Below are 24957 nucleotides of genomic sequence, written 5' to 3' on the forward strand. Positions count from 1 at the left end.
CAAATAAAATCTTAAAAAAAAGGGGGGGGGCGGGGAGTGGACTCGGAGCCCTCCACAGAACCCGCCACACGTGCGCAGGGACACGTGAGAGAAGCACATGAGGCAGCCAGCCCCGGACACGGGGCCAGGGTGCTCCTTGCACACCAAGTTTCAGGAGCCGGAGCCAGGCTTTGTCGGTTCTCACTCACACAGACACCCTCACACACTCTCTCATTCTCACAACCTCACACACACTCACTCTCTCACACACACACACCCACACACTATCTCACACGCTCACTCACACGCACACATTCACACACTCTCGTATCCCCCCCCACACACTCTCACACATGCACTCACACTCTCACGTACCCTCTCACACACTTTCACACGCTCACTCACACAACCTCACGTACCCTCTCACACATCTTCACACACACACACACCCACATACGCTCTCATACCCTCACACACATTCACACACTCTCATATCCCCCCCACACGCACACACACACTCATACCCACACACACACTCACACACCTTCACACGCTCACTCTCACACACCCACCCACACTCACACCCCACACACTCTCGCTCTCACACTCACACACACCCTCTCACCCTCCCACCCCACACTCTCTCACACCCACACACACCCTCGCTCTCTCACACACACACACTCACACCCACACACACACCATGCAGGTGTCATCACAGACTCTAAGGACAGGCTGGACAATGCAGCCAGGTGGCAGTGGAAAGGGCTCAGAAGTCTTGGACGAGGCAGCAAATGTACTCCCACATTAGCCCTCCGGCTTGGGAGTCAGGCTTCTCTCTCCTGTCCACTCATTCCAGCTCACCTTCTTGCTGCCCTGCGAGTGCTCGATGGTGGAAACCAGAACGCTGACGATGAACGGAGCAGCCCTTCCCCACGAAAATATGGAAAGTGCCCCCTGGGCTTTGGTGGTAAATTTAAGCTGGCTGCTGTCAGCGTCCCTCCAGGGCCTACGGGGCGGCCCGCTGAGGAAGGGCTCTTAGGATAAGTGCCGTCTCTGCTTAGGAGGTTAGGGGAAGCATCTTCTTTTCTAACACCTTGCTTTGCTATTAGAAATAGTAGGGCTCTGGGCCCTAACTTTTGTACTAATTGCCCTGCCAGAGTAATGTGAGAATTCACCTAAGCACAGGCATTTTCATTCCAGCTCGGGATCCAATCGAGTTAGTGGAGAGCTTACCGCAAGGAGGGCACAGAGCGAAGCTGCCCGCAGGAGTGGGAGCAGCCGGGGGGGGGGTGGTCACATGTCCCAGGCTCCCGGGCACCGAGGCAGAGGGTCCCTCTGATAGCCAGTTTGGTGCTCGAGGCTCAGGACATTTCTCATCTCAGTCAGGGACTCTGCTAGAAATTAAAGAGCTAAGTAATGGTGGGCCACAAAAAGTGGCTGGAGCCCGCCCGCAGACTGTCTAGGGCAGGTGACGTTAAACAGACAGGTGGGCAGCATCACATCAGGTTGCAGCGCTGGCCGTGCTCAGGACCCTGGAAGGTGGAGAGGAAAAGACAAGGCAGAGCCATCTCACAGAGGATAGCGCCCCGGGCGGGATGGATCGCAGTGGCTGAACCAGGCCAGGGGCGCAGGAGCGCGGGCTCAGACACGTGGGTGGGGAGGGGCAAGGAAGGAAGAGAAGCCCGTGGTGAGACCAGGCGCGGCGCCGCGGGCGCTAGGAGCAGGGTGCCCGTGCACTGGCATGGGAGAGAACGGGGCCTCCTATCTCCAGACTCTGGTGAGAACTGCCTGCCCCCGGCAGAGTCAGGGCAGAGTCTGCCGCAAAGATCAGGTGGCCCACCTCTGGTGGGGGGAGCCGGACTTCCCACGCAGAAGGGTGTCCTGGGAGAGAGGGGGGTTCATTCAGACCTTAGAGGTCAGTCCCAGCACGGCTTGCAGGATGGTGGCCATCCTTCGAGGCTCTCATTTCTCTCTCCCTAGCACTCCTGCTCCATGGTGGGGACAGAGGTGTGTGCGGGGGAACTGTGTCCATGTGTGGGAACCCCAAATGGCAGGTGCAGGTCTGTGGGCTGTCCTGGCTGCCTCTGGGCCCATCCCTGAGAACCTTAGCTCAAGAGAGTCTGGAGTAGGTAGGCAGAGGAAAGAGTTGAGACCCGGCCTGAGACCCGGGTTGTAGGACAAGACTCAGGATCAGAGCAAGGTTCCAGACAGATGCCCCAGCTTCAGTTTGGTGGCCTCAGCCACAATTCTAGAAACAGCACATACCAGCTGGGCTGATCAGGTGTGTGGGAGGACCAGAGATGAAAACATTTCCGGGGGGGTGCCATTGGTAGGGATCCAGGCAGCCCCTGGGAAGCTGTGTGGGGCTGGTGTGATGCAAAGAGCCCACTCAGACTGAGGAGGAGAGAAGGGGAGGTGGCAGGGAGAGAAACATTGCAGGGTGCTAGAATTTGGTTGCAGGGTCAGGGCAGGGTTTAGTACCAGGCAAGAAGGTAGATCTGAACCAAGGAGGAGAGGCCAGTGGGACGGACTGAGCCGCCCGGTGTAGGGAGGAGGGCATGCCCAGCACTGGCCCGGGCCTACCTGACAGCCAGGAGGCCAGGCTTCCCGCGGAGTCCCCAGGTCCTGGCCCTGCCCCCAGGCACGTCATCACATTCCCAGCAGCCGGGCTTCAGACCCAACCCGAGTTCTGACCCAAGTTTCTACTCCTTCCCTCGGCTCGGGTGCCGTCAGCGTGTAAGTGGCATCAGATTCACCTAGAAGGCTTGTGAGAGCCTGCTTCAGTCGGTCTGGGGTTGGGTGGGAGAGTTTTCATTGCTACCAAGTCCCCAGGTGATGTTGACACTGCGGGTCTGAGGGCCCCACGTTGAGAACCACTGCTCTGTGCCCTGGTGCAAACCCACCCCAGCTCAGCGTGGCCATCAGCCTGGGTCTCAGCTTCTCTCTGCTAACGATGCCCTCCCCCATCTGCCAGGTTCACCCTGTGGGGAGTGGACAACACCGGACGGCGCTCCAGGCCCAGCGATGTGATTGTGAAGACCCCCTGCCCCGTGGTAGATGATGTCAAGGCCCAGGGTAAGTGACAGCAGAGCCTGCAGAGGGACGCCCCAGGGGCCTCCCCTCGCTGTGACGGAAGCGGGAGCAAGGGAGTCAAACAGAACAACCTGGGGTTCCACAGGGAAGGGGGAGAACTCAAGGCCCAGCCCCGGAGTGGCACGTGTCTGGGAGTACTCCTCCACCTCTGCCTCTGGCAGAGATCCTCACGGTACCCCATTATCTCACACACTGGGGGTCAGGGAGCCGGGAGGACACACTGGAAAAACCCCTGGGCACGCACAGTAACACACCAGGTGCTTAGGTACATGGTGGAGTCCTGTGACCTCTGCCCTTGGGATTCCTCTCTTCATATGTGTGTGCACATCAGCAGAGTTCTTTTGAATTAAAACATAGAAAGGCTACAGATGTGGACATCTGTGCAAACAGCACACTTGCGGGAACTCCCTTTCCTCCCCATGCCCCTTGGCGGGTCTTGATAGTGTCCCCTGCTCTGAGGCTTAGCACATGCTGTCCACAGCCAGGATTTGGCCGTCTTGGGCATCCCTTCCGCGGGGCTCTCACACCAAGAACAGGGCTCCGACCAACCACTGCGGGCTCTCCAGGGGAATAGGGCTGATTTGCACATGAGCGGACACATGGGCCATCGCAGGGAGCTCAGGCGTGCAGGTTTCAGGAAGGGAAACAGTGTGGCCAAGCCGATTGCTGGCTCCTCACGTTGCCTGAGATGGCTCCTGGCTCCAGGTATATCAGGCTGCCCATGAGGGGTACAAGCCCGCAGCGATCAAGGGGTGTGCACGGTGATGCAAAATCACAGGGGAGAGAGTGACCAGACCTACCTTAACTAAAATCACTGATGCTGTAACACTTTACAGCTTCTGGAAGGATTCTCACATTTATCGCCTCATTTAATGTGTGTGACACTGTTCTTTTCAACTCAGGAATCTGATCATATTAAGGCCCCTTCTTAAAACTCTTTAATGGATTGCCATTCTTCTTGTGACAAAGACCAAAATACTTAACAGACACATTAGGACCTAAATGAGGTGACCCTCGCACACTTTTCCAGCCTCTTCTCATCCACTTTCCCCATCGATCTTTGCATTTCAGCCTCACTGCTTTTCTCAGGTCCTCCACACCATTCCCACTCCTACCACCGGCCCTTTGCACATGTCCGTCTCATTACCTTGAACACCCTTTACCCCCACCCCTGATTAACTAACTAGCTTCTCTCAGCCTGCAGATTTCGGGTCAGGTATCCCTTCCTTGGTACAGTCAAGAGGTCAAGGGCGACTGCTAGATGTTCTCACAGTATCATGTTACTTTCCTTCAGCACATTCATCTCCGTTTGTTATTAGAATCATGTGTTCAATATCTACCTCACTGGACAGTGAACTCCAGGAGAGCAGAGTCTGGTTTGGTTTACTCACTATTACGTCCCTAACACATAAAAGGAAGGCAGCATGGTGACTGACTGGTTACAGACAATCTTAGGCTCTGGAGTCAGACCATCCAGCTTCAAATTCCTGCTCTGCTATGTACTTGACCTTGAGCAGTTTACTTCACCTCATCCCTCAGTTTACTACTCTATAAAATGGGGGAAGGGATAATAGTACCCTACCTGATAGGATTCTAGTAAGAATTAAATGAGTGAATTTACGGTATTTTTTTAAGTGCCCATCCCATAGTAACTGTTCAGTAAATGCTAGGAAGTATACATTCTAACATCGTGCCCCTTGTAGTCAACCTGATACAGCAGGAGTCAGGGGACATAATGATTTCAGGGGTACCAGCAATGTGCTTAGCCACAATATTTCCCTGATTGAAACTGGCTCAGCCTAGAATTCCAGCATCAATGTCTCTGTTAATTTGGAAATGCTACCACTAACCATGCAGAGTCTGCTTTCTAATAGGGACGCAATAAGGATTTACTGAATGGATAGAATATTGCCCCCATTTTATAGATGCGGAAATTGAGATGCAGAGTCAAGTGAACAGCTGACCAGGGTCACAAAGTGAGCACTGAACAGAGTCAGCACTCAGACTCATTATTTGACATCAATTCCCATTTTGCCTATGATGTTAAATCAGATTATTTAGAAGGTCATTGTGTAAAAGAGTGAAAACCTTTCTTTGTCTCTGAATGAAAAAAAGACCTACATTAAAAAAAAAAAGAGTGTTCAAGTTAGGTAGAAAAAAAAAATTCTCCCTTTCAGGATTTCAGTGGAGAGCTTTACATATAAGACAGATGTCTTACCTGTAAGCTTCTCACCGGAGTGAGTGCTGCCTGGCTTATAGGGTATGGACCAAATGACTTTTGAAGGTCTCGAAATCCCTTGATGATGAAAGCAGAGTCTGGGGTTGAAAACCCTCAGATGAGAGGCTATCGGGAGAGGCCCCCTGGCACCCTTAGGTCATCATCTGTTGATTTCTTACTTTAAGCCAGAGAGGAGCAGGTGATGAGAAGGTGCCCCAGCTAATTCTGTTTTGGAGAATTTGCTTGTGTCCTTGCCGGCCACAGTAGGCACCTTGGACTTGCTTGCTAAATAGGCAGCAGGCTGTTGGTGGGGCATCAGAGAGGTGATGAGCAGGTAGATCTGCAGCACAGTGCTACCTGCAGAAATAGATGGACAGACAGCAACTCTGGAGTAAAGAGGGGCCAACATAGAGTAGTGTGCCTTGGAAAGACCGCTGTTCTGTTTCTCTGTGGGGCTCCTTTTGGGTTAATCCCAGCCCCCAAAGTGAATCAAGATGTGCTTCTGCTCATGTGGGCTCCCCGACGAAGGAAAGTATCTGAAATCCCGGCAGACCAGCTGCACGCAGGAAAGTCAATTTCATGCTGAGACAATGAGGTAGCATCCCCACGTGCTTTTACTCTTCCGCCAGGAGGGAGTCCCATACAGGGCAAATGTGCAGATTAATGAGGTGGACTCATTGAGGGGATCCTCACAAATTAATACAGTTCTAGCAGCTCTACCGAAAAACCATATGCTTTGCCTCCTTCAAACCCAGGTGGTGATCATAAATACAACTTAGCTCCTAATGATCCAGCAGGAAGCCAGACTGCTCCTTATATGAACACTTTTCCTAAACCAGATACTTTCTGTGAAGAATTTTACCACATCATGACACTGAAGCCACTGAGCAAGTGAGTTGCCACCCACGTTCTACTGAGAGCGTCCTTCCCGGGGAAGAACGAGCTCATGTCAGCGATAAGAGCAGCCTCATCTCCGGGCTGGGGCATGGCCTTGCAAGAGTTCTCTGTGAAGCTTCACGAAGTGAAGGCCAGCTCTCATCCATCACTGCCCCCAGCATCCATCCTTCTTTCCTGATGCCAAACATAAATTCTTGTCCCTTCCTTCCTTTGGCATTTATTGAGCCCTGGGATTAGATACTACAGAAACAACAAAAATTAGACTCAGAATTTGTTTTCAAAAACTGTGTAATCTGATTTCATAAATGCATCAAATCATACCACACATATTAAGCCCCAACTAAATACCTGGTCTAGGCATTAGGGGGCAAAACCCCTGCCTCCCGGAGCTTAGATTTCAGCAGGGTGGACAAACTACAAAAGATAGTAAAACAAATATTTCAGATGGTGATGTTTGTTATGGAGACTGACTAGCAGGGAAATGGGATAAGCAGTACACGGGGCAGCATTTTAACTGGCGTGGTTTGGGAAGAGGGTGAAGGAGGAAAAGGAGGCCTCTGTGGTGGTGAGGGATGGAGAAGAGAGAAGGTGGAGATGAGCTCCCAGGGGCCCAGCGCAGGGATGGGGACTCGGCCTGGGACTAAGCAGGGAAGCGCTGAGCACTTCAAGCAGAAGAGGGACGTGATGGGGCTTAGTGTTTCACAGGCTCATTCACCTGCTGTGCTGAGAGTGGACTCCAAGTAGCAGGTCCAGTGGGGAGCCAAGGCAATGGCAGGGACAGAGGAGAGAGGATGCTCGTGAGAGATGTAGCGAGAAGTGGTTTGGTTCTAAATTATTTTGATGGTAGAACTGAAAGGATTTGCTGATGGCTTGGAGCAGGAAAGAAAAAAGTCATACCAAGGCAGGCTGAGCAGAACCGTCTAGTTCAATGGCTTGGACTGTCCCCCAGCAGACCCCAGCATCCTAGATGAAGGCAGAGAAGAGGCCAAGGATGGAGCAAGCTGGTTGAGGGCACAGGCCATGGGCCCTGTGGATTATGTCAGGTAGAGAAGGATGTAGATACAGAGCTGATGCCCGGAGGGAATGGTGGAGCCAAAAGACCTGGGGGCTGAAGGACAGATTTGGTGGAGGGAAGTACAGGAAGCTTGAAAGGAGGTTGTGTTCACCATATGTGATGTTGGGATTTACCGTTTCAAAGCTGGAGAAGGTCTCAGACAATGACTGACTCTTGGCAGCTGGCGGGGCGGGGGGGGGGGGGGGTGGTTCTAGTCTTAAAGAGGTCTTTCATGTGGACAGTGAAGTCACCCAAAATAGTGATGAGAAATGAAATGGAGAATGAACCAGATGCCAGAATTTTCCGTGGATGTAGAAGAATGGCCAGGAAGTGAGCCGGGGGAAATAGGAAGAGGCAGGTGAGTTTTTAAGGTGGGGGGACTCTTACATATATACACAGAGAGCAGTAAATTGTTTGTAGGAGGTCAAGAGAGGCTGAGGGACTGGGGCATGGGAGGATTCCTCTGTGTGGACGAACGTTTCAGGCAAGTTTCCGCCAACACAGGGACACGGAGACAGGGAAGAGTGTTTGCCAAGGTCAAGGGTAAAGGGAGAGTTGTTTGCCATATTACTGGTCCCAGAGGAAGCAAGGAAAGTGTTGAGAGAATGAATTCATATAGAGTAGTGGTTCTCTAAGTGTGATCCGGACCACCAGCTGCAACAGCATCACCTTGGAACTTGTCAGAAAGGCAAATTCTCAGGTTCCATCTGAGGCCTACTCAATCAGGAACTCCGGAGGGAGCCAACGATCTGTGTTTTCACAGGCCTTCCAGGTGGAGAATCAAGCTTGATTCCCAAGGTTGAGAGTCACGGGTGTGAAGGCAGCACAGAGCAGCCTGGAGAGGGGCTGTACAGGGAGGGCGGACAGGCAGGGGGTGGGGGAGGGGACCTCGTGGTGTGGACAGAGCTAGGAATGACAAGGATCATTGCCCTCAGGTTTTCATAGGGAATTCTGTAGTCAGTTACTTCACTGTGGGGACAGACTGAGGTCTCAGCCCTCCCCGCCCAGGGACTACTGAAAATGGTGACTTAGGACTTCCGTTCGGGGGATTTTTGTTATAGCACCAAGGGAGGCTTTAGGTGGTGTGGATGCCTCCCAGGATTCTCATTTCATAGTAAATTTCATAGCCACTGCTGGGGTATAAGAAAGCTTCCTTCTGTCCCGGAGTCACTCCTCTCATTCAAATAAGACTATTTGCCCCAGTCTCTTGGACTCCCATGTTTCAGTCTCTCTCTCATGGCATTGGGGAAAGCATGATCTCCTGGAGAACCAGTAACAATTAATCATCATCATAAATAATAATAATAAAATAGCATTTCCTGGTTGTCTGGCTCTCCTCTCAACTCATCTTACTCCAAATACTGTGGCTTATTTCCTATTTTCAAATACACAGCCCAAAGGCTGGGAGCTCTCTGCTGGCCTTGCTTCTCCCTGGCATGCTCTTCCCCACACAGCCCTGCAGCTCATCTCCTCCCTTCCTCCAGCTCTCGGCCCCAGGGTCATCTCTTCAATGAGACCTATCATGGCTACCCTGTTTAATTCTACACAACACTCCCATGCTTCCTTCTTCTGCCTGACTTCCTCCCACTTCCTCACAGAGGATATTGTATTGGCGATGTATATTGCTTCCCGAAATGCCTCCTCCCACTACACTGTAAGTGCCGCAAGGGTGAAGAATTTTGTCAGTTTCTCCCCGCCGTAGCCCAAGTGCCTAGAAAAACGTTGAGCACGTGGTAAGCCCTCAGGAAAAATTGTATTGAGTGAATGAATAAAGGTATGTTTCTTGGGTCCAGACGTTGTACTGCAGAAAGGCTTTACATTTAATGTCACTTTTAGTCTCACCATAATCTTGGAAGGTGTATATCATTCACCATGATTGAACAGAAAAGGAAACTAAGACCCAGAGGGTGGTTAAGAACTGACACCATGACATATATGAAGGTGGGCTCTACCACACCAGCTGTGTGGCCTTGGACAACTTACTTAACCTCTCTGGGTCTGAGGGCTTCAGTCCCCACCCTGTTGGTTTATTCTGCTGCCTGAGAGGTACGGCCTCCCTTCTGATAACTAATAACTCAGCTTCCCTTTTCCATGATGGGGCCACGTCTGTAGACTCCCTGCCATCTCTCCACGTGCATTTTAACTATTCCTGAACATCATGTATTTTAAAGACAGGGAAGACAGATCCCTATTTTGGATAGCCCAAGACTTCTGTGAAGCTGAAAACTGGGTAAAATGATAACTAAAAATATCTTGTGTTCTTTTCCATTCTCTGAGTTAGTGACTTCCTGAGATGCTGTGAAAGCTAATGAAATAATATCTCTAAATTTTCGCAGTTGAAATAGGAGGAACCAGAAATACTCATGCACTAGGAACCTAGCGTATATCCTTCTGAATATAGCATCCCATTTACAGATGTCGACTTGTAAGCACGCCCCGGAGTTAGATTATCTTGGTTTTAGGAGGTTTCTGGTGGTGCCCGGGCCTTTCCCACCTGGTCTCAGGCACACGTGCTACTGCTAGTGGGAAGCATCAGCCTCCTCTAGCTAGATATTACCGTTGTGTTATGAGAAGAGTAAATACGCTGGAAAACATTCTCAGCTGTCTCTGTTCCTTGGCAGGGATAGTTATAACCAGGACCCGGGATCTGGGATGCTATTTCCCATCACTAGAAATAAGAACAGAGAGGCATCAATGAAAAGCCTGGGAAAAGGAAGCCCAGACCTTCTTATCTGGGCTCTGGTCTGATCGCCCACGTTTTTCCTCCCCTGGTCTTTCATCTCTCAGTACATGTACTCTTCCTCCCGTTGGAAACAACACAGCTCTTAGAATAGTCCCTCTGCTTCTGTCTGTCTCAACTCCGGGAACAAGAGGTCCCCTGCATAGTTATCAGGACTCCCTCTTATTTGGCATCCATGGGCCAACTAGGAGAAGTCCTCTACGAGAAATAGTCACCCCGGATTTGCATCCCCCAAGACTCTGCCTCCTATATCTTCTTAAATTGGCCAAACACTACCATCCCCTGAGCATTGGTACAAAAGAGCAATGGAAGATAGACATGGTTTTAAATCTTGACTCCAGCCCACACTGGCTATATGACCTTGGGTACGTCACCTGGCCTCTCTCAGCCTCTCTCTGAATGTCCTCGTGTGGAGGAGAGGGACATTCATATCCATCTTGCAGTGTTGGTATGAGGATTGGAGTTCATATATGTGAAGTTCTTGACAATCAGTAGGCCGTTAATAAGTAACTGGGGATACCATAGATCTTTATGTTCTAAGGCACCGTCCACTTTATCTCTTGATCCTATTTTAACAACCTGAGAATTTAAAAATCTTGAAAATCTAAATGGATTTCTGGACCAAAGTTATTTATAATGCAGTTAAGGTGCTGGCTACAAGAGGTTGGTTGCTAAAGGATTGGTAGAGCCTGGGATGGAGAGAGAGCACTGGAAAGATCATGAATTACATTCATTTAACTAACATTTTTTTAATCTACTATGTTGTTTGGCCCTGTGCTAGCCACTCAGGACATGGTAGAAGTAAGCTCCTGTCCTCATAGGCAATGGGAAGATAGAAAAGTAAGGAAATCATTGCAGTGTCTGCACAGAGTAGGGGTAGAAATTTTCTTCCTTCCAACCCAGAAAACCCCTACAACAATGACTTTGTACTTACCAACAGCCCAGAATTCACTTGGAACTGTGACAAGGAATCAGGTTGCTATGCCTTTTGGCTGACCAGGGGGTCAAGTGGGCAAAGTGCTGGCTTGGAAACCTATAGACTTACTTTCTTCATCCCCAGATTAAACACTGGATCGGAGACAGAGTTCTGCTCTCCAGATCTCAGTTCCCAGCTGTTGAGGAAGGAAATGTGAACAAATCTTCTCTCTGACAGGTTTAATATGAAAACATTTAATGATAAAGTGCTTCAAGCTCCATAGGAAAAAATGCCAAGGCTATACAAATTCATTGCCACTTTGCCACATCACCAAGTTCGGTCTTAGCAATGTACGCCTTGGGGGAGAAATCTAAGAGTTATAAATTAAACTGAAAGATTACTCATTTGGACTGCAGGATGTACTGGATTCTGCTTCTGTGTCACCACACATCTGCAAGCTTGTCTTCGTGTCTGGTCTGGGCAGCCCTAGCGAAGGCTCTGCAGTCCTGCAATAAGGGGGCCGGGTTGCTTTTGGGACTGCGGCCACTCCTGGTTCTTCACGTTGCTCAAGCATCACCTCACAGTGCTTCCCTCCGTCCCTGAGCCAAATTTCTGCCCCCCTTGGCTTCCCTGTGCTTTTGCAGGACCCACTTGGTCCTCCGGCATATGTGACCTGGAAGTGCAGGGTTGCTAATGCCTCAAGGGGGGCAAATGTGAAAAGGCCCCACAGAGAAATCGGAGAGGGGAGCTGAGGATAAAGTCTTCCATTCTCCCCCTGGATGGACCGGTGGGGATCCAGCAGCTTCCTCTTCTGCAAGGCGTGCCACCTGCTCCTTAGCATGCCCCCTACATTCCCCTCAGCCTCCTTTCTCACCTCATTTCCTTCTGTCCTACCTCCAGCGTCCCTGGGACTGCACTTGCCAATAAAGTATTCCTCTGAGATCTTTTTGCCACAGGGACTGTATTTTCAGGAAACATGGGTAAAGACAAAGAATATTATAACTGAAGTTGACCTCAGAGATATTTATTTGAAGTTTCCATTTTTTAGAAAAGAGAGCAACAACCAATGGGGCTGAGATAAAAGTGAGTTACTCAAACCACAGTCTCCGGGCTCCAGGTTCAGTATTCTTTAAGCAACATCACACACACATACACACACACGTATACATGTAAATATGATATACACACGTCTCTATACATGTGCACACATATATGTTGTGTGTATATATACATGTATTTAAAATGTTATTTATTTGCCTTTTCTGCCCTCCTCAGAAATAGCAGACAAGATCTACAATCTCTTCAATGGCTATACCAGTGGGAAGGAGCAACAGACGGCCTATAACACCCTCCTGGATCTGGGTTCCCCCACCCTACATCGAGTCCTCTACCACTATAACCAGCACTATGAGAGTTTTGGAGAATTCACCTGGCGGTGTGAGGATGAATTAGGCCCCAGGTAACACAAACATCATTGCCTCTTACAAAGATGTCGGCTCTTTGAAATTCTGTACACTATCATACTGTACCCATGGATTCACAGAGATTTCCTGGGTGAGCTTAGGTGCTCCGAGAAGTAAGTCCTGTGCTTTTATACAGCTCAGTTCATATAGATCAGTTTGGATAAGCTGTATTTAAGTAGGGAAGTCATGAATACATTTCCTGAACTCTGAAAAAAATCTTTGCCCTTGACCTGTTTTACCTACCTCTTTATCATGCTGACACAGCATTCCAAATGCTAAAAACGGTAGGAGCTGTGAAAGAAAATTAGGAATTTTATTGAAGAGGTTATCGTTACCCGAAACTATTTATTGTGTACGAGCTTTGCATATACAATATGCATTATATAGACATGTTTTCAGCTAAATTGCACATCCTTTGGAAAGGCAACGTGGGGGTGGCCAAGACCCACCTTGACATCTATGTTGGCCAAAGTTAGGACAGTACAGTGTTTGCCAGAGTTCCCTGGCCCCGAGGCTACGACTTTTCAGTACTCAGTACCCACTGCTTTTAGGTTATACAACACAGATAGCATTCTTGGAAAGAGGAATTGGAGGAATGTGTACAGATACCATCTTCCTTTTGTTTCATTCATCATGGCTACATATTCCTGCTCTGAGAAAAACAGATTTTGGTGGAAATACTGGAATTACCAGATAGATTCAGTGAAAGAGCCTTGCATGGAATGTTGGTGCCTATATGTCCAAAAGGGAGAGTGCATGGACTATTTTTAGGGGGGAAAAAAAGGAAAGCAAATGAAGACAATCAACGCAATGGAATTCTCTGGCACTTAAAGAATTCTTGCACTCCTGCCAAGAGGCTGCCCGAAAGTATCACCCAAAAGTCCCATCTATCTGACTGCTGATCGAACTGGAAGGAGACCCAGTGTCAATGTGTTTCTTGTCACCTGAAATTATAAACTCTCCAGAAGACCATTGTTCAGGACATTCCCAGGACAGGAAATTCTCTTACTTTTGAAAGGAGGAAGAAGTTTAGGATTATCTTCCGAAATGCAATGAGTTCATGTGTAAGTTTAGGAAGAATCTCTCTGCATTCCATAGATTATTTCCTGCAGTTATTATAAAGGTTGATAGTCCTCAGGCAAACAGATGCCACGGCTGTGGACCAGGACACAGAGGGAAATATATAAGGGACTTTTCATTGGTTTTGTCTCAGTTTCAGGAGAAAGCAAACTCTGGGTTAGAAAGTTGGTATGTATTAAGATATGTCCTCTCTGCTCCATACCTTATTACTCCTGCCCTCATAATTACTTATGCCTAATATTATCCCCTCTCCCTGCTTCTCTCCCTAGCTCCCTCCCCACCCACCTCCCTCTGCCCCCCCCCCCCCGCTCCCCTCCTCCTTTCCTCCATCCTTCTGACATTTATTGAGTGTATATATACAGTTTTCGGTTAGGGAACATAAATGTCACAATTTGAATAGCACTAACATTGCATATATCATCTTGATTTCCAAGGGCATTAGGATTACTTTTAAAATTTCTCTCTTGTAACTCAAGAGTCAGAAGGAAAATTGGTTAATAAAGAAAGTGAGCAGGGGAAGAAGTGTGAATCCCCCTGCAAAGTAAGGTGTGCTGCTGACTTGACATTCTCTTCCCAGACTCTCCTCCCTGGAGACCCTTGCATATGTGATGCTGGTTTTTCAAGGCTCTGTATTAGAAGACAGTGTGTAATTTCATTAGCTTCTGGAAATCAAGTTTTACTTGCCAGTGTCATGGGGAGAACCACAGGAAGGGAAAAGCCCTCTGCCTTGAGATGCATCCACCACCTTTGGAGTTGGTCGTGAGCGTGAACAGAAGAGATTCTGTGGGCTACACACTCCCTGTGAGCAGGCAGAAAGGACCCCCTCAGTTCAGTTAAATCCATTCCCTTAACTTTCATGGAGGCCTCCAGATCGACTTGAGGGTTGCAATACTTTGACAACAACACTGGTTGCGTTGCTACTAAAAAAGAAGAAATCCACAGGCTCTGAGATGACCAAGGGCAGACCCAAATGAATTATTATTATTATTTTTTAAAGTGACCCATGAAAGTAGCCACAAAATCTCCATGGGCTAATCAAATCCTTTCTTTTCCTGTGTCCTTGTCTTGAGGATGATGCACATGCTGCCCTCATTCTCCCTTCGCTCCCTCTCCCTCCACCTTCCAAGAATTTGTCAACAACTAATGACATGTAGTGGGATAAATTAAGAGGAAGGGCCACCAAAGTCCGGTTGATGACGACTTTTGGAAGCCTGCTTGGCCAAACCGCAGAGGCAAATAGGCGGAGGAGAGACCATCTGCAGGAGATGCTAAGTAGGTGTCAGGCAGAGTGTTTGACTTCCTCTGACCCACCACCGAAGTGGGAGAAAATACGACTGCCCTCCGATGACCTCTCACTCTCTCCACCCCTGGACTCTGCTGCTGACTCTCCACACCTTTCCTCCAGCGTCATCTCTGCCCCTCTCAGGGCGTCCTCCCAGGAATGCGGTGAGGTCACCACCTCGTGGTGGTGGTCACAGCCAGACAGAAGGGGAGGAATGAAACGAATGTGCTTATTGTTCTTTGAAAGGTCATTCTCCACGGAGTGCAGAAACTTCCATTTTCTGGAAAGAATCAGTGACCGAATTAGAAGTGTTGGTTCTTCACATGAGAAGTTAGCCGAGCAGGTGATAAATACTGCAAAGGATGCTGTTCATTGAGCTTTTTCAGAACTGCATTTTACAGGAGCTCATTCAAAGAAGAGAGACTTCGTGGCTCTCTGGGCACTTAGGGGTTTGAAGAACAGGAGGGACGGAGCTGAGTGAGGGAACACTGTTCTGTTGCTCAGAGCTGGTGAGCTCTGACAGCTGGATGACAGGAGCCCCTGTCTCTGACACTGGCAGTGGGCATGGAGAAGAAGGCTGTGCACCAGCAAGACGACTGTGGGGACAGCCGACTTCCCCAGGCTGCACGCAGAGGCCATCCGGCTCTCCTGTTGGCCAGGAGGGATCACTGCACCCCAGCATGTGCAAACTTGGAGCGACCTTGCTCTCCTCCGCTCCTCTCTCCCCCCCCCGCCCCCGCGATCTGCGACAGGCCCCCTCTTTCCCCCCTCTCTGGATTGGGTCTCAGTGGCCATGGCCGCCTGGCTTTCCAAGGGAGAAGGCAGAGTGGAGCAGGGGACCACCTGAACATGAATTAGGTCACGTGGGCCTCTGAGAGTCTGCGTTTCCCCCCAGAAGGGCCCTGTGTTGGTGCGCACAGAGGGCATTGTTGTCTTCACCGGTATTTCGCTGTCACACCCTCCATCCGGGCATAATCAGTTACATTTGATACCCTCCAAGGCTCAGTATATCAGCTGTTTCTGCTTAGTTCTAAAATAGCCTGGAAAAGGGAAATATTCACTCAAACACATTATTTGTCATTTAATGATGGTAAATTGCTGGCTGTAAAGAAAATGGATTTGATTTGTCTTTCAAAACTGCCAACTCTATGATTTTAAAAGGGCATAAATTCCCACCAAAATAGTAGTTATTTTCTTTTCTTTATTTTTCCTTATGGCATTTTTTTTCTCTCTTTTGCTTGGGTGCCTGTCCCACTTTGGGCACAGCCAGACTGTTCTTGCATCCATCCGCCCATCCATCTGTCCATCCATCCGTCCATCCGTCCATCCATCCATCCATTTGCTAGACAGGTATTTATGAGTTCTGAGTGCCCGTGATAGAACAGGAAGCAGGACACACCAGACTCTGCCCTCTGGGAGTTTTAAGTCTCACTCTAATAAGGCCTATGCGCCTTTCCCCGCCTTCTCTTCTTTCTAATCTAAGTATCCTCCGTGCTCTCCATAGGAAAGCTGGCCTCATCCTTTCCCAGCTGGGGGATCTCAGCAGTTGGTGCAATGGCCTCCTTCAGGAACCCAAGATAAGCTTGCGACGAGGCTCCCTTAAGTACCTGGGCTGCCGCTACAGCGAGATCAAGCCCTATGGACTCGACTGGTCAGAGCTCAGCCGGGACCTCAGGAAGACATGTGAGGAGCAGACCCTGAGCGTCCCTTACAACGACTATGGGGACAGCAAAGACATCTAACGCCACGAGGCCAGACGGTGGCTGCCAAAAGGAAGCAGGAAGCGAGGAGAGGAACATCTGGGTTGGTCTGTGGATTTTTAGTATTTTTTAATGGAACATTAAAACCTCTAAACCAGGGAGAGGCAATATCTAAACCAGGGAGAAACTGATCCTTGCTCCCTGTGGAACTTTTTTGGTATGATGTTCTCCATCTGCATGATCAGTAGACCTGCCAACCAGCAGCCTCATGCAGTGCCATTTCTCTTTAGGGGATTACTTTGGGGCTTGTTTTATAGTTCATTTGTTTCATTTATTTTTTTTTTCCCAAGAGGTTCATCACAATGCTCGAGTTCTGCCATGCTTCCGATGAAAGGTCTATCAGGTTAAGGCATCCCGGGCTCACTGAATCCCTGAGTCCATTACAATTGGGGACAGAAATGAGGCCAGAATGTCACCAGACTGGCCTCAGGCCCCAGCCACAAGCATTCCTCAGGAAGCATCTCACTCTGGGAGCCTAAGCTCTGCTCACAGAGAAAGATGACAAAGAGAAAATCGGGAGGGTGGCCTCTGTGTAGGCCTCATGGTCTCCCCGTCCAGGCCTCCCTACTGCTCGATTCACACCTCATAGGTGAACTGAGCCTCCAATATGAGTCCCAGCAAGTCGTCGGAATTTTTAGGTCCTCACCCGTTTTAAGACAGGATTGGGATGAAATCTCCCTCTGGCGGATCTCTGCCTCTCCTCCAAACAGTATGAGATCTTTAAGAGGCAACAAAATGCTACCTGTCAAATGCACCTTCCAAACAGTTTACCTGGGAGACTAGTTAGCAGTTACATTCTAGAGAAGAAGTAGGGCTGATTGTTCTAAAAACTCCTGTACCTCCAGGATGAACTTCTCCAGACCACCAATGTGTATCACATGCCTGGATTCTCTTTAGTGCCCGCATCACTGTCCCTGGACAACGTCCAGGAGGGGCTGAGACCTCCATGTCAGGGTTTCAGTGAACTAAAACAATTACTGATCACACACACAAATAACTAATGTCCATTTCTCACTTGCTAAATTTGCTTAATTATTTTGCTAGTTTTGCAAATCCTTTGTTCTGATGGCGAGTAGAGGCCCAGCCCTTTCTTCTGCCCCACGACCCTAGTGTTGCTGCCATGGGCATAAGTGGTGGCCCAGCTAATAGGAAGCCCAGCCTTTCTGCAAGAGCTGTGAGGGCCATGTGGCCCAGTGATGGCCTTAACTGTCCCCACACACCTCAGAGGCCTGAACACACACCTTCAGCCACCCTGCCTTTGACCAGGGCTCCTCATTTGGGAACACAATAGAAAGGTCAGGAAAGAGACGCAGGATCTATATTGAACTATACTGGTTTTTTTCTAAATAATAATGACAGATCCCATTCACAAAGTGCTCACTATACCCCCGACACTGCTTGAGCACTTCTCATGTCGCTGAATCCTCACGACATCCTCCCCCGCCCCCCCGCCTCCCCTCCCAGCCCCACCACCAAGGAAGAGCTATTCCCGGCTCCATTGCTCCATTGAGGTGATGGGGAACCGGAAGCAAAGAGCGGTCATGCAACTTGCCCCAAATGCCTCCCTGAGCTCCGCCTGGGCCGCGATAGGGATTCAGGCTGTCGGACTCGGGAGTCCTCTGCCACCCTCAGCCCTGGGCCAGTTTGCCTGTGGCAGGCAGCTGTCCCATCTGTAAGCTCCACAGGGACCTGCCCCACCTGGGACAGATGTGCCTGCGGTGCACCCTTCACTCTGCAGCTGGAGCACCCTTCGGGCGCACCAGGTCTGCGGCGGGAGCCCTCCCCTGGGGCCCAGGAGTGGAGCCTGGGGGCAGACTGCAGGCCACCTGGCTCCCCTCCCCACGTCTTTCCCTAAAAAGGCGGAAAGATTTGTCTGGCATTCTGGAATGTACCTGCCTCCGAAATGCCTCCACTTCCAGATCGAAGGCTAGCAGAAACCTCGGCCGTGGCATCCATGGTCAGGGCAGGGCCTCGGGTAAAGCACCTAAAGGGACATCCTGACCTTCCCCAGAGAGGACGGTGCCACAGGCAGCTGGAGCCCAGCCAGTGGGCAAGGCCAGGGGGAGAGCGGTCTGTGCTGCCGCCACCATCTTGCCCCCCAGATTCAAGTCTGCCCACAAAACGGGCTCAGCGCACCATGGTGGGAGCCCAGGGCCGCGCTGCCCTCCTGCCGCGTGCTGGGGGGAGACCAGAGCCGACGGGCTGCCGCTGGAGGACAGGGAGTGGCGTCAGGGTTACCCTTCTCCGTCCCCTCCTTCTGTTTTATTAAAATCAAGGAGGCTCATTCTCTCCCCTGAGCCCCTCCAGGTTTCATCTATTTTATCTTTTTCTTCTCCAGTCCCACCCGTCCTCCTTCGTCCCTTCCTTCTCCTTGACCCTCTTCCTCCTCCTCTGTCCCCTTGTGTCCTCCTTGTGGCACGTGTGCTTGCACGCACACACACTACACACACACTATTATGTACATTACACATTATACACAAAACACACCCACAGTGTACACCTACATTACACACACACATTATATACACAGTATACATACATACATTATACACACAACACACATTATACACAAACATTACACAGACTGTACACACACTATACACACAAACACACCCACAGTGTACACCTACATTACACACACATTATATACACACACTATACACGGTATACACACATACATTACACACGTGTTACATACACTAACACACACTATACGTACATACATTACACATACATGCACTACTCACATCTATTACACACACACTATACCCACAGGCTCTAGGGCTGGGTCCCATCTACTTTCAGGTGAAAAGTAAGGCCAATATGAATGGGGCAGGAGACAGTCTTTTAAGTTCCCCTGAGGATTTAACTGCAGGATTTGGCCCTGGGAAGACACCATCCATCGATCACACCCTGATGACATTTCCCAAAGCTTGCCTGGAGGGACCCATCCTGACTAGAAAGGTGACAGCACTGGACCAGTATTAAACCTCAAATTTCCAAGCTGCCAAACAGGTCTTAGGGAGTCACTTGTACCCACCACATGCCCCCAGCTCTGGGCTCCCCACGAGACCATGGTGTCTCCTCTTGAATGTATGTGACCCCCAGAATAGCATTAAACCTTTAACTGAGTGTATGACCATTTTTCACAGAGTTTGGTCCATTTGTTATTTTTAGTTAAGCACACTTCTCGATATTCAAATGTTCTATTAAAAAACTGAGTGTGAAAAAACCCCACTTTACTACTATAGAAGGAAGGATGGATATAATGTGACCAACTTCAGGTGTAACAGTATTGTTTCAAAGAGAATTATTGTACGATTATAAAAACATGGAATAATCAACTAAATAATAAACAAAGCTGTTATTAAGTGTCAGGTGTGTGGATGTTACCTTGTGTCCTTCACAAATCAGAGTGATCTGGTTGGACCTAATGAGAAACTATCCCCATTTTAAATGTTCCACCTCTGGGATGCGCGGGTGGCTCAGTGGTTTAAGCGCCTGCCTTTGGCTCAGGTCATGATCCCAGGGTCCTGGGATCGAGCCCCACATCGGGCTCCCTGTTCAGCGGGGATCCTGCTGCTCCCCCTGCTTGTGTTCTCTCTCTTTCTGTCTCTCTGACAAATAAATAAATAAATAAATAAATAAATAAATAAATAAATAATCTAAAAAAATAAAAAATAAATAAAATGTTCATCTCAGCATCTCAGATGCCAAAATAGACCTTATAGCCTGTCATGCTAACTAAAAAAAAAAAAAAAAAAAAAGCTAAACACCTGACAGCAAATTGTATTATGTAGGAGTGGTTCTCATCTTCTCTATCCCCATCCAGATAATTAGCCAATGAAATCTATTTATTGCATATCTGCTGTATTTTGCACACCATGCACAGTGCCGAGGGTATACTGGTGAGTAGGACAAGCTTGTTCTTCATCACAGAACCTGGCATTTTATGGGGGAAAGGGAGACATTGAGCCCATCATTACCAAGCTGAAGAGAACCATGGCCAAGAAGTACAGGATGATGGGAGGCAACAAAATTTCTCTTTGGGCATCTAAGGCAAATGTTGCAAAAGGCCCTCCCTGACACTTTCCTGTCTTGTACTCTGTGGAGACATTTGGGATAGGCTGGCTCTTATGAAATGCTGCATGCTGGGCAGCCCAAGCACTCAAACACTTTTTTTTCCCTCTACCATGTAACTTTAAATAGCTGTTCTCTCTGCTGCCCCCAAAACATGTGATTCTCTTTGTCCTCAAAAACCAGAGATGAAGTGCCTGCACACTCAGTAGGCCTTCTTGCCAAGTAATGATGAGAGTGCTTTTCCCCAAGCAAGCAGGAACTAGTCAAAGGTGAACACTGTGGCAGTTCTAAAACATGACTACAAATCCTTTGAAACTCTTCCCCTCTAGAAGTGTGTTCTACTGCCTTTCCCCTTGAATCTGGGCAGGTTGGTGACTGTTTTTTAACCAATAAATGATGTTGGAAGTGACACTGGGTGACTTCCCAGCCTGAGTCAAAAAGGCCTTGGGGCTTCTGCCTCCTTCTCTGGAACTCTGGCTCGCAGAGCTCTGAGCCATCACATAAGAAATCTGAGGCCACCATCCTGGAGAGGTCACGAGGAAGCACCGTGGTCCACAGTTCCAGCCAAGCCAGCCTTCTAGACATTCCTGCTGAGGCACCAGACGCGTGACTGAAGCTGGCTTGGACCCTCACGATCAGTCTCTCTGCCAGTTGCATACCACCCAGCAACTTCCATCAATGTCACATGGAAGAGAAGAATCACCCTGCCAAGCCTTGCCTTAATTCCTGACCTCAGTATTATGCAACAGAATAAGACAGTGATTGTTTTAAGCCACTAAGGGGGTCTGCTAAGTAAAGGGGGATCTGACCGGGAGCCAAAAAAATTCCAGCCTGTGATGGAGCATCAAGGTTGCCCTATCCCAGGCGTGAACTCACCACGAAAAGGAGAGGAGGATGTCTGCAGGCTGGGACTACATATGCATAACATGCCTCTTGCCAGTAAGGTGAGTCTGTGCTCCGACAGAGGGGAGCAGAAAGAAGGGTGGGCTCATCCCAATACATCTGAGCAGGTGAACCTCAGGAACCTCCCCGGAATCTCTGTTTGAGTTGCAGTGGGGGCGGAGAAGTGATGCTAGTTCCAGGGCCAGCAAAAGAAAGAAAGAGAAGGGAGAAGACAATTTGGAATCAAAAAGAAATACTGGAAGGGAAGGGTGTCTTTGTTTTTCTGTCCCTTTGCATTTGGAACTTCCCGGATGTGACGTGCTCACCCCACGCTTAATGTGTGCCAGGCGCTTGTGCTAAACACTTCACTGCATCATATTCCTCAGTATTTGCTGCAATCTTGTGAAATTAATACTCTTCAGTAGGAGGGAGCAAAGTCACAGAGACCTGATATAACTTGCCCAAGGTCACAGCTAAGTGGAAGGACAGGCACTTCCACCAAAGACGATCTGACTCTAACCACTGCACCACACTGCCCTCCCCCCAGCCCACCCCCGCCCATGAGTTTGTTTCTCCCTGAGTTTCCTAGAAAGGGAAAAACTCCTCCCGTTGAGATTTTTACAGATCACTGGCCTGTTACCCTCTCAGGCAATAGGAGAGAATGTGGTTGAATGCTGGATCAGTGCACACTTAACCACTACCATTAAGAAAACAACTAGTTTTCACAAGCCAAGCACAATTGTTTCTTTTTTTGTTTGTTTGCACTTGGCTTGGTTTTTTGTCTGTCACATGAGTGTCATGCAGACCTCAAAATTGTGACTCTCGCTCTGTATGTTCATCGTAGCCCTGTATTGGGCTTTAGGGGTAGTTTGGCTGGTCCTCTGTGTTCTGCATGCATCCAACACTTGAAGGAGAACTTGGGGAACAGAAGTCTCCTGCCCTTCAGGGCAGCCTGGCTTGACTTGTTTATTCAATCCCTGAGTTTGCAAACCTGCCCTGAGTTTGCTAACCTGCCTCCAACTGTGCTCCCATCATCAGTGCCTAACTGATTGTCATTTCAGCTGCACCAGTGAAGGAGCAGTTTAGCGTCAAAGGAAACCTCAGCATTCTATAGAATAGAATAGAATGTTTGCACTTTTCCAAAGTGAGAAAAAAAAAAAAGTCCTCCTTGTTCTGGGACTTTTCAGTGTATGCTCTAATTGGATTGATTCCCTAAGAATGGAAACATTCTGACATTATGTTTCTTTACCAAAACTGCCCTTTGTTGGAGTTTATGAATATGCCTGTTCACACAGGGCTATGAATCAGTGTACCTAATCCCTTACTACCTTTCCCGGTAGGCGAACCTCAGCCATGTTCTGCGCTCAATAATTAGGAGCAACTTCTTTTGTTTAGAAGGATTCAGATGTCAAGTGACCCTGAGGCTCTTGCTGCCCGATGGATTAGACAGTACTCTGAGACCTACCCACAGAGGGATGAAACCACCTCACGCAATGCCCTGGTGATGTCGCAGAACCTAAGTGTCCAAGAGTAAGACTAGATTGGACATGCGTTAACTGCATTTGTCCTAGGGACTGTTGAGTATAACATGGTAATGGTGTCTACATTCCTCAAAAGCCAACTGCCTCTTTGTCCTCAGATCCATTTTCCAAACTTCTGCAGCTGCCCTGCTCAGTATCACATAGAGTTGACTCTTGTAAACTACACTTCCCAGACTCCCGGGTTAACAGGTAATGGAGGCCCTTCGGGAAGAAGACTGGAGGACAGGAAGAGGTAGTAAGCCAGGGTTCTTCTCCCTCTCTGACTTGGATAGTGTCTCCAGCATTTCCTTCATGATTCCAGCTGCCTTTCTGATCTCAGACCCCCTCCAGCAAACTCCCGCCATGCTTTTAGCTCCCTTCAGGTGGTTCCACCTCCTGAGCTTCAGCAACAGGACCTCATCTTCTCAAAGTAGGAGCTGCTTCCTCTTGTTGCTCATCTTTGGGTTGCCCCATGATTCTCTACATGCCTTTTCTGTTCTTCCAAAACCTTTCTCATTTGAAGTTCCTCTGTTGAATTTCCTAAAATGTGTGCTGCTTTCCTGACTGGGTCTTAACTAACACACACTTCAAACTAAAAATTGCATATCATTTAGTACAGGAATTTTGTAACTTTTTAGGGTTTGAATGATGATTTGGAAGATGAAATTTGGATGCTGAAAGTAAAGAAATTTCTATGAACTCTAAGATTGATTACAGGGTCAGAAAATAGGTTTCTACTTGAGTGCTAGATTTGGTCAAGTGGTAGTGGCTGCCTGTGATTTGAAAAGAATTCTGAGGATGGATCTGTATCTGGCCAGAAAGAGTGGTGATGATCAATGCTTGACGTGGGAATGGAAATAGTGAATAGCAAGGTGCATGCCATGCATTTGTTCTCCCTAATTGGTAGGAACAGAATAGGCACAAAATAACTGAAATCAGAACTATCTAGGAAAATCTATTATGTATACATCATATATGTATATATGATATATGTATATATGTGTATATATATATGAAAATTATGATAATCCAAAAGTGAATATAGGTTCATTGTGCATTGATAATGGAAATAGTGTGAGGGGGCGCCTGGGTGGCTCAGTCATTAAGCGTCTGCCTTCGGCTCAGGTCATAATCCCAGAGTCCTGGGATCGAGCCCCGCATAGGGCTCCCTGCTCAGCGGGAAGCCTGCTTCTCCCTCTCCCAGTCCCCCTGCTTGTGTTCCCTCTCTCGCTGTGTCTCTCTGTCAAATAAATAAAATCTCGGCGCCTGGATGGCTCAGTTGGTTAAGCGACTGCCTTCGGCTCAGGTCATGATCCTGGAGTCCCGGGATCGAGTCCCACATCCGGCTCCCTGCTCGGCAGGGAGTCTGCTTCTCCCTCTGACCCTCCCCCCTCTCGTGTGCTCTCCCTCTCTCTCTCTCACTCTCTCAAATAAATGAATAAATAAAATCTTTAAAAAATAAATAAATAAATAAATAAAATCTTAAAAAAAAAAAAAGAGTGTGAGAACAGAAAACACATTTCTGAGATTTTCTGGCCCCTAATCAATTTCACAGTATTTCATTTACCTTTTCTGAACTGTCATTTTCATTTCTTTTTTTTTTAAAAAGATTTATTTATTTATTTGAGAGAGTGAGAATGAGAGAGAGAGAGAGAGAGTACATGAGAGTGGGGAGGGTTAGAAGGAGAAGCAGGCTCCTCGCCGAGGAGGGAGCCCGATGCGGGACTCGATCCCGGGACTCCAGGATCATGACCTGAGCCGAAGGTAGTCGCTTAACCAACTGAGCCACCCAGGCGCCCTCATTTTCATTTCTAAATCTATATTTTAAGACAGTCCTAATTTGTTGTTAATTTGGTATCTTAAGTGGCGTAAAACAAAGGATTTCAAAGTCTTCATCTGTTTCTGCCCCTTGAGCCTTGTATCAGTTAGGATACAGTAAGATTTCAACAGAGAGCATTTAATATAGGGATTTTTTCTAAAAAGATATTGG

The 24957-nt window shown here is 48.5% G+C and overlaps 1 protein-coding gene across 2 annotated transcripts in view; it reads left to right on the forward strand.

The window, feature by feature from the left end:
- ASTN1 (astrotactin 1) overlaps positions 1 to 16520 on the forward strand; it is a 304291-nt gene extending 287771 nt beyond the window's left edge. For both annotated transcript variants that reach the window (XM_044916397.1, XM_021682607.1), the window contains exons 21-23: positions 2957 to 3057; positions 12176 to 12359; positions 16230 to 16520. In XM_044916397.1, the coding sequence (XP_044772332.1) occupies positions 2957 to 3057; positions 12176 to 12359; positions 16230 to 16467 (523 nt within the window). In that variant the 3' untranslated portion in view covers positions 16468 to 16520. The remainder of the gene's footprint in view (positions 1 to 2956; positions 3058 to 12175; positions 12360 to 16229) is intronic.
- Positions 16521 to 24957: the final 8437 nt, after the last annotated feature.

The sequence above is a fragment of the Neomonachus schauinslandi genome, chromosome 6, assembly GCF_002201575.2.
Source record: "Neomonachus schauinslandi chromosome 6, ASM220157v2, whole genome shotgun sequence".
Taxonomy (NCBI): Eukaryota; Metazoa; Chordata; class Mammalia; order Carnivora; family Phocidae; genus Neomonachus; species Neomonachus schauinslandi.